Genomic DNA, 9,371 nt, shown 5'->3' on the forward strand with positions numbered 1-9,371 from the left:
AATTCAGAGAGGAGATTCTGTTAATTATTTTGGTTATAAAATAGGCTTACAAAGAATTAAGACTCAAAAGGCACAAATCAGGAGAGACCGGTTACGAACGCTTAACGACTTTCAAAGATTATTAGGAGACATTTCCAGTCTACGACTAGCTGTTGGGATAACACCTGATCTAATAATTCATTTAAACAAAACCTTAGATGGTGACAAAGATTTGAATAGTCCCAGAGAGTTAACAGCTGAAGCAGAAAAGGAACTGATGATGGTTGAGGAAAAATTACAGGAGGCACATGTAGATAGGGTGGATCCAAATTTTAGTTGCGTTCTAGTTATATTGCCTTCCAGAATTTCTCCTACAGGAATTTTAATGCAGAGGGAAGATACTATTTTAGAATGGATTTTTTTACCACACAAACCAAGTAAAAAATTAAAAACTTATGTGGAAAAGGTCTCTGAATTGATTATAAAAGGAAAATTGAGACTTCGTCAATTAGCAGGTATAGACCCATCAGAAATTATAGTGCCTTTCACTGCTGATGAGATAAAAAAGTTGTGGGAAGACAATGAACCATGGCAAAGAGCTTGTGCTAATTTTTTGGGAGAAATCAATAACAATTACCCAAAAAGCAAGAGACTTAACTTTATAAAGAGAACTTCTTGGATCCTCCCTCGAATTGTCCGTGATGCTCCAATAACCGGAGCCCATACATTTTATACCGATGCTAATAAATCAGGGAAAGCAGGTTACAAATCAGAAGAATTGAGTAAAGTGGAACAAAGTCCTTATGATTCTGTCCAGAAAGCAGAATTATATGCCATCCTTATGGTGCTTAGGAATTTTAAAGAACCTCTTAATATAATTACTGACTCACAATATGCAGAAAGAGTTATTTTGCATATTGAAACTGCTGAATTTATACCTGATGATACGGAACTGACCTCATTGTTTATCCAGGTACAAGACATGATCAGAAACAGGCTCTGCCCTATGTATATAACGCATATCCGATCCCATACAGGTCTGCCAGGTCCTCTAGCACAAGGTAATGCAGATATTGATCAATTATTGATTGGTAGTGTGCTGGAGGCATCTGAATTTCATAAAAAACATCATGTCAATAGCAAAGGCTTGAAAAAAGAGTTTTCTATTACATGGCAACAAGCTAAGGAGATTGTAAAGAAATGCCCTACTTGCTCTTTTTATAACCAAACACCATTGCCTGCAGGGACTAATCCAAAGGGTATTAAAAGGAATGAAATTTGGCAGATGGATGTGTTTCACTTTCCAGAATTTGGCAAGTTAAAATATGTACATCACACCATTGACACTTATTCAGGCTTTCAGTGGGCAACCGCTTTAAGCTCAGAAAAAGCTGACTCAGTAATCACACATTTATTAGAAGTTATGGCCATTATGGGTATACCTGCACAAATAAAAACAGATAATGGTCCAGCTTATGTATCTAGGAAAATGAAACGATTTTTTGCTTATTATAATATTAAGTATGTTACAGCTATACCATACAATCCTACAGGTCAAGCAGTTATAGAAAGATCAAATCGTACTATAAAGGATATGCTAAACAAACAGAAAGGGACGAAAGATACCCCCAGAAATAGATTGCATAATGCTTTATTAACCTTGAATTTTCTTAATGCTAATGAGAAAGGAACAACAGCAGCAGAGAGGCATTGGATAATGGAAAAAACTTCTGAACTAAACCAACCTGTTTATTTCAAAGACGTGCTGACCTCTCAATGGAGGCCAGGAGATGTGCTATGTTGGGGAAGGGGTTTTGCTCTTGTTTCCACAGGAGAAGAAAAATTGTGGATACCATCAAAATTAATAAAGGTTCGATTTGAAGAGGAGAAACCTCTTGGAAAGGAGAAATGACAGCTCATCCACAATGATGATATTCATACAGTTGGTAAGAAAAACATATAGAATGGGGGCAGGGTTCTGTTCTTATCTCCACAGGAAAACACTGATTTTTGAAAAGTTCAAGGGACCCTGGATATCTGAATACTGACAGATGGAAAATAATGGCCCAATAAGGACTATCAAGAAAACTGAATAGGTTCTGTAAGTAAAATATACTAAATCATATTTCTAAATTTATAGAGCTGGTTTTAGAGTTAGACTCTGGCTCAGTCCCTCTCTAATTCCAAGCCTGTTGTTAAAAGAAAAACCCAGAATTTCTGGAGTTTCTGTCTCATGTCAAGAGCCATGATATGGGACAGAAAGAAATATGAGTTTAGAAAACATTTTTACTTTTCTTCATATCTATCATACCTTTCAGTGAATATATCTATCATGTCTTTCATTGAATATATGTATGTCTGTATATGTCTATATGATTAATATACGATTATATATTATTATAATCATATAATATATGATATTAATATATGATTAATATATATGATTAATGTTTAATTTTTCCACAATGAACAATAAGTTTTTCCTGCAGTGACATTTGAAGTTTCCAGGAAGAAGATGGGGCCCCATAACAACAACTCCACCTGGTTGAGATGACATCATGATACTGATAGCGCTACTACAAGACCTGTTTTGGGTACTAGATGCACAAGATGATGCCAACGTGGTTAGCTGAAATGATGCACATCTTGTACAACATTCTGGCCAGACCTCCACAAAATACTCAGAGACTATTTGCAATTTTAAAAGACATTGATCTTGAAATTTAACCATCATTTTACTTTCACAGGATCCCCCAGAAAGAACGTCGCCCCCATGACAGCTGGAAGTAATTCTAGAGAACGACGTCCCCTCTCCCGGTAAAGTTTGTCCTTGGGTTTAGGGACATCATTTAGGGGTTGGTTATAATTAGTATAGGGTTGAGGGTTGGGGAAGGAATTTTATAAGTGCAGGAATCTAAAAAAAAAAAAAGGGGATAATTGGATTATGGGATAATAGCTTTGTACTTGTGAGTTATTGTTTTTGACAAATGTCTTGGTATTGATTCTTATATATTGATACAAAGTTAAATTATGTTGACTATTTTATGCATACATGCTTCTACCTCTGTTTAAAACATTTTTATGTATTGACATATATATATATATTGTATTGATATATGTATATTTTACCATATTGCATTGTACACTTCTACCTTTGATTAAGATACTTATATATTGTTTATGTATTGATATATATATTTACCATATTGCAATGTATACTTGCACATTGTTTATATTTGGAGGTCATATTGTCCCCATTTATTGCACAGTTGTTTACTATTTCAGTCTTTAAGTTAGATAGATATTGAGAATAATATAGATCAATAGTCATCTAAGTTTGTCATTTATAATTAGACTAATCAGGTTCTTTAGATACATAGAGATTATATTCAGTATAGATAGATAATCTTCAACCTCTTCAAAGAGCTGCAGAAAACGGCCTTTAATCTAACTCAGAGTTCTGTGGTAGGGAGACACAATCCTTCCTGGCAACACTGATCTATTCCCGAGAGAATGTTGAGCACCAAAGACACTCCACCTGGAGCCTTTCTTCTTGGTAGAACTGGCCTTTGGGTAAAGAAATGCCCATGCCTCAACTACTGACAGAGTTACAGAGTATCCGTAAATGGATAAAACAGGACTGTCATATCCTGCCAAGACAGGATAAGATAGTTTTGAAAAGTTCCTTGCCTTTGAAAATGGTATGTCAGTTACGTTAGGCCTTAGCCAAAGTTGGTTGCTTCAACGCTGCAAACGTGATTTTGGGTGTTTGCCCAGGTAGCCAGTTGTCTCTGTGATTTGTTACATGTTCTGGAAGTTTGATTGCACTTCCTAATTACTTAGGTAACATTATTTCCCTTCTCAGATCTTTGATGGGATTGAAGATTATATAAACGTAATTACTTTCCTTTTATGACGTGGCCAAGTTATTTCTTATATAAGACTTAAGCTAGTTAGAATAGGATATTTGTATTTATTGTATATAATTGTGTAGGTTTGTACTTACTGTATATAATTTCGTAGTAGGCTTAGAACTCTCTTACTTAAACAAAAGGGGGAGGTGTTGTGGGAGTAACTTCCGCTGCCTCAACCAATAATCACTGAAGCAGGAGCCCACAGTGCAGCGGGGAGCGACTTCCGCTCCGTCAGCCAATAGCTGCTGAAATACCAGCCCACTGGGGCGTGGTATATTTCTCTTTTAAAAAGAGAAGCAGTTCCAGATAAGGTCTCTCTTGGTTCCGGCTCTTGGTTCCGGTGCTCGGTCTCGGCTGCTGCTCCCGGCTCCTGCTCCAGCGACTAGGCTCCCTTCCTGACGGTTTATGGTGTATGTAAGTTTTACCCCCTGCCAAATAAATAACCCCTTAAAACATAACTGGTGTGGGATTGATTCGTTAATAGACTATTGTCCTTCTCTCATAGAAGGAGGAGAGAAGAGGGCTGTGGGGCATAGCTAGGTTGGCCTCAAACTACATATGTGGAGGTGATGACTTCTCTTTCTTCGTGAGTGCTCATGGTGGGGAAGATATTAAGGGATTGCTCTCCAAATGACATCAAGTAGGTTATGGGGATTTGATGGTGCAAGTATCAGACCTCAGACTCTTTCCTTCAAGGATTCCCACCCAATGAGGCCTCAGTTAAAGTAGCAGTCATTTGTGACTGAGAAAAGATATCTTGGTTTCCGTTCTGCTCCTAGTTTTGTAAGCCAGTAACTTCATTAGCGTTATCTTCTGTAGCGGCATTTCGTTTGTATTTTAATAAGTAAAGTTTGTCTGAGGATCAGAGAGTAAAATAGTCACACTGGCCAGTCTTACAGACCAAGCAGCAGTGGCACACACCTTTAATCCCAGTAGCCACACTAGTTTGCATAGAAACCAGGTGGTATTGGTGCATTCCCTAAATCCCAGATCTAGAGAGGAGACAATTCTCAGACACAATCTCATTCTGCGGTTTCCTGGAAGCAGTATCACCATTTTGGGACTGAGGTCAAGGTAAGAGCCAGTGACTGGCTGCTTTGCTTTTCTGATCTTCAGGTTGAACCCCAATATCTGTTTATGAGTTTTTATTAACCATGCTTCAATCTTCAGGAGTATGGGTGAGGGGTTACTTACGGAAGCGTGGGTGACTTAAAGGGAACTCTATCCCTGAAAAATCCCACTCCAGCATGGGCAATGACTCACCAAACTCCTTGAGCTGCTTGGACAACTTGCAGACAGCTAGGCTGGGGAGGCTCTTTTCCCCAGAAGTTATTGCTTATATAACCTTAAGGAGGTACTTCGAGAACTTTTTCAGACCTCAGAGTTTTTGCTACTTCCTTAGTCTCAATGAGCCTTCCCCGTTAAGAAGAGGATGTTCCAATTCAGAGGAAATAGCTACACAATGGTAAATGGGAATATGGACTTATGGTTGGAGTGAAGATGCATGTGTCTGTATGTAGATGTACCTATCAATGTGAATGCATCTTTAGAACAGAAGTGTGGATACATACATTTGCATGTATGTACCTTTCAGTGTGAGAGCAGGGATGTGCACTCACACCTCTGTCCTAGGAGCTTTTACTACCTGTCTTGGGACTGTATCCTTCTAAACAATATCCTCCAGCAGTGCCTCTCAGCCTTCCTAATGCTGCGACTTTTTAATACAGTTCATAATGCTGTGGGGACCCCTAACCACAAAATTATTTTTGTTGCTACCTTATAACTGTAGTTTTGCTACTGATACGAATTGCAATGTAAGTATTTTTGGAGATAGAGGTTTGCCAAGGGGATCACCACCCACATGTTGAGAACCACTGCCTTACAGACATACTCAAGCATCTCGTGAGCTGGCCTCACACAGACGGCTGCATCCTGCCAGCCTCCATGCCTTTGACCTTGCCGTTTGATACCAAATTGGAGCTCCTGTGGGGTCTTATCTTGCTGAAACCCGACTTTTGAGGCAGGAAATTCTTGGCATCCCCTTCTTCAACCCCCTACCCACCTCTCTAAAACATGGAGTCAGCCACACTCAAGTGTCACTAGCTTTCCAAAGTGAGGCTCTTCAGGTCCTTGCTTCTCTCTCTCCTCCTAGTCTCCTGCTCTTTTGTCATATTGCCTGGAATTGCCTGGAACTAGTGTTCAAGAGCTAGGTCAAGGACAGGGCTTCCTCAAAACCCAGCTCCTCCTTCTAAGCTTCTCCTTCCCATCATCCTGCTGGTTATATTTCCTGAGATCCAATACCCCTCATGTCTCCTCCATTGCCTTTCCCTGAAGTGTTCTGTGGTCCCTCATGATTTAAGCTCAGTGGAAAGAGGCCTCTGGCTTAGCTTAGGGAGTAATAGTCCACAGGAGTGTGTGTTGCTTGAGAAGCCAGCAAAAAGCAAAAGTGTGAGTGTGTGTGTGATATGAACTATGCAAAAAGAATGAGAATAGGAGGGAGCTTGCCAGTCATTGCAAAGTGTCCCTAGAGTAGGCAGATGGGAGGAGAAAGAAAGGAGAGCTGTGGGTGTCGCTTCATGCTTCCCTTAAGTCTAACTCAGGAACAGCCGTGGTCAGCATGACCTAACAGAAGAAGGGGGCAGCTCTTCCCAATCATCTCCAGCTGAAGGATAATGGCCAGACCTTGGAAGGCACCACAGCTCCTGTTAGCCATTCTGGTGGCCCTGGTAGCCTTCAGCTACCAACAAAAGAGGAAGACATTTATAAGTGTCCTCAAAATAAGTCCACTGGATTCTTCTGCGCAGAGCACATTGAAGTATGTCACAGAGGAATACAACAAGAAAAGTGATGACTTGTACAACTTCAGGATCATTCGCATCCTGGATATCGAGTCTCAGGTGAGTGTGTGTGGCTTCCCTGTCTCTCCTCCACAGAGGGACCCAGTAAAATCCCAGGTGTTTGTTTTGATACCCTCTTACCGTCCAGACTAGGTTAGCCTCAACCTTGCAGCCTTCCTGCTCCAGCTTCCCCAGTACTATAGTTACAGGTGTAGACTACCATTCCCAACTGGAAGTGGGTGTTTTAGGGGAAATGTACATAAGCTAGAGTGAACGAATCTGTGTCCTTTCGATGCTAACCAACAAATCACACAGCCAGGCCCAACTGCCCCAGTTGTGTGCCTCTTAAAGCAGTGTTATTGGAAGCGTCTGTGCTATGTCCATCTGGGACCGCCAAGTTGCCGTGATCAGTCTGAAAACTCACAACACAGGACACACGGCCTACAGAGATGGACCTGTTTATTATCTGGCCACTCACAGAAAATGTGCACATAGTCCTGCCTGGAACTATTAGCCTTTTCAATGATGTCCAAGGGATGGCTGAACCCATAGAGAAAGATTATTTCTGGTAATCTTGGTGACATCTCCAAGTTTTCTGGTAGTCATGGTGCTGTCTCAATGAGTGATTAAAAGAGGCCTGGAGTTAGGCAGGAAGGAGAACAAGGATCCCACAACTGTGCAAGGCTGGTCCCTTGCCATTGAACATGGTACATTGAGCACTGGGCATGAATTGTTCCCTCATATAGAAGCCACAATGGGGAGAAAGGGTCATTCTCTATTTCTTTTCCCCTCACAACCCACAGGTAACAGACCACATGGAGTTACACATCACAGTGGAAATGCGAAGGACCACCTGCTTCAAGACAGAGGAGAGCACCTGTGATATCCAGGAAGGGGAACTGTACAAGGTGCCAGACCAGCTCATTCTCACAAAGCCGTTTTCCACGGGTTTTTCTTGGTTTTAGCATAAGTGAGGGCAGACTTATTTGGGATCCATCCAAGATTGTGTGAAAAAAAAATCTCATGGGTAGTATCTCCTCTTTTAAAGAGGGAACTAGAGGCAAAAAAAGTTGAACCTTTGCTTGTTGTGGCTGAAAAAAATCACAAGAAGGAAGATAGGATCCAAATGGAACAGTTGGGAGACTGAACGACAGAAGGACACCCCAGGCCAAGGGAAGCAGTCAATTATAAACCATATTTTAGCAGGAAGTGGGAAATGCATTTGAAAATAATTTGACTGGCATACAGGTAGACTAAGGAAAACAAGCCTGTGCAGGTAACCTGTTGAGTGACCTTCAGCCCCAAAGGCACCTCAGTCCCCTGCGGACTTCATTCTGATCCAGCATCTGGCCAAATGCTGTACTCCGTAATCACCACTTCTGTGTGTACAGTCAGGGTGTATCCCAACACACACCGTAAGGCTGTGAGTCCTAACAGCCCTATAACCATCTCTTAACTTTCCTCAAAGGAATTTGATCAAGGATGGCATCATCCTGGTTGATGTCTAAATTTTTAAGGTAATCATTAATAGCCTCACCTTTTGCTTACAACATGTTCTTGTTCAGTTCATAAACTATAAATGGTAAATCTAGTAATAATGAGTTGGAGGTTCTCAACACACAAATGTCTTTTTCTAGGTTCCGTCATTATATTAGGACATAAAATTCAATGGTTTGAATAAGTGAAAGGAGACATAGGTAGACAGTAGGAAGGAATCGGTGGGAGAATAGAAGGATAAATGTGTGGATGGATGGAGTTAGAAGCATAGATTGTGAATGGGCATATGCATAGGTGAATAGACAAAAGGAAAGAAGAAAGGGAAAGAATGGAGGCAGGGGAAGAAGAAAACTATGAAGGAGAAGGGAAGAAGGGAGAGAAGAAGGGGGATGTGGATCCAATAGAAGCCTAGGTAGAGAAGATAATGGTAAATACCATATGAGCGAAAATGATGAGAAAATAGAGTCAGGAATTCCCACAGGGAGTATAGGTGGGGCCTTCTATTTCCACTCCAAACCTGACCAAAAGTGGACATTCTCCAGCATAATCACAACATCGCTTTTGTCACATGAATGAAATCACATAAATATCTAGGGTTGGGGTGAGGGGTCATAAGGCAGGACCATGTCCCCAGCCTCGTGTCTGATATTCTCTTCTTTCTCACCGTGCATTTGATCCCCTTTACCGTGTTTCTTTTAGAGGCTCTGACTATGTCCTCCACTTGAGCTCACTGTGCACATCCCATCTCAGATTCCCAATCACTGCCATCGCAGAGTACCGCCGTGCCCGGCTCTTGTTCATCTTTTAAAATATGTGGTTTGGTCTTTTATTTTAGCAAATCCGGTGCTACTTCTCGGTGTATACCATGCCCTGGTTTGATATATTCAAAATTCTCAGAAAAAACTGCACCAGTGCCTGATGTCTTGGAGCACAAGCTGTGTCCACCAAGCTTTGGGTCACCCTGCAATCAACAGTGACCCTCCGCTCACACAATAAAGATGATAGCCTGTTATCATGTTCTCCATCTTGTGGTTCCATTCCTTCCCCATAAATTCTTCAGTTGCAACAACAAAACGTGGAGGGCCACTGGGGGTTCCAGTACGGAACACAGATAGTTTGTGAACCTATTGTTTATACCCACATG

General features: G+C 41.0%; 1 protein-coding gene across 1 annotated transcript; it reads left to right on the forward strand.

Moving 5' to 3' along the window:
- Positions 1 to 6,565: 6,565 nt before the first annotated feature.
- On the forward strand, positions 6,566 to 9,146 carry Cst11 (cystatin 11). The gene is made up of 3 exons (XM_048455557.3): positions 6,566 to 6,790; positions 7,534 to 7,638; positions 9,063 to 9,146. Exons 1-3 carry the CDS (start codon positions 6,566 to 6,568, stop codon positions 9,144 to 9,146), a joined length of 414 nt encoding a protein of 137 aa, XP_048311514.3.
- Positions 9,147 to 9,371: the final 225 nt, after the last annotated feature.

The sequence above is a fragment of the Myodes glareolus genome, chromosome 10 (assembly GCF_982192425.1).
Source record: "Myodes glareolus chromosome 10, mMyoGla1.1, whole genome shotgun sequence".
Classification (NCBI taxonomy): domain Eukaryota; kingdom Metazoa; phylum Chordata; class Mammalia; order Rodentia; family Cricetidae; genus Myodes; species Myodes glareolus.

Coding starts and splice junctions, on each gene's coding strand:
- Cst11 (XM_048455557.3), top strand. CDS start 6,566: ATGGCCAGACCTTGGAAGGCACCACAGCTCCTGTTAGCCATTCTGGTG. Junction 6,791..7,533: donor TCCTGGATATCGAGTCTCAG/GTGAGTGTGTGT, acceptor CACAACCCACAG/GTAACAGACCACATGGAGTT. Junction 7,639..9,062: donor AGGAAGGGGAACTGTACAAG/GTGCCAGACCAG, acceptor CTTTTATTTTAG/CAAATCCGGTGCTACTTCTC.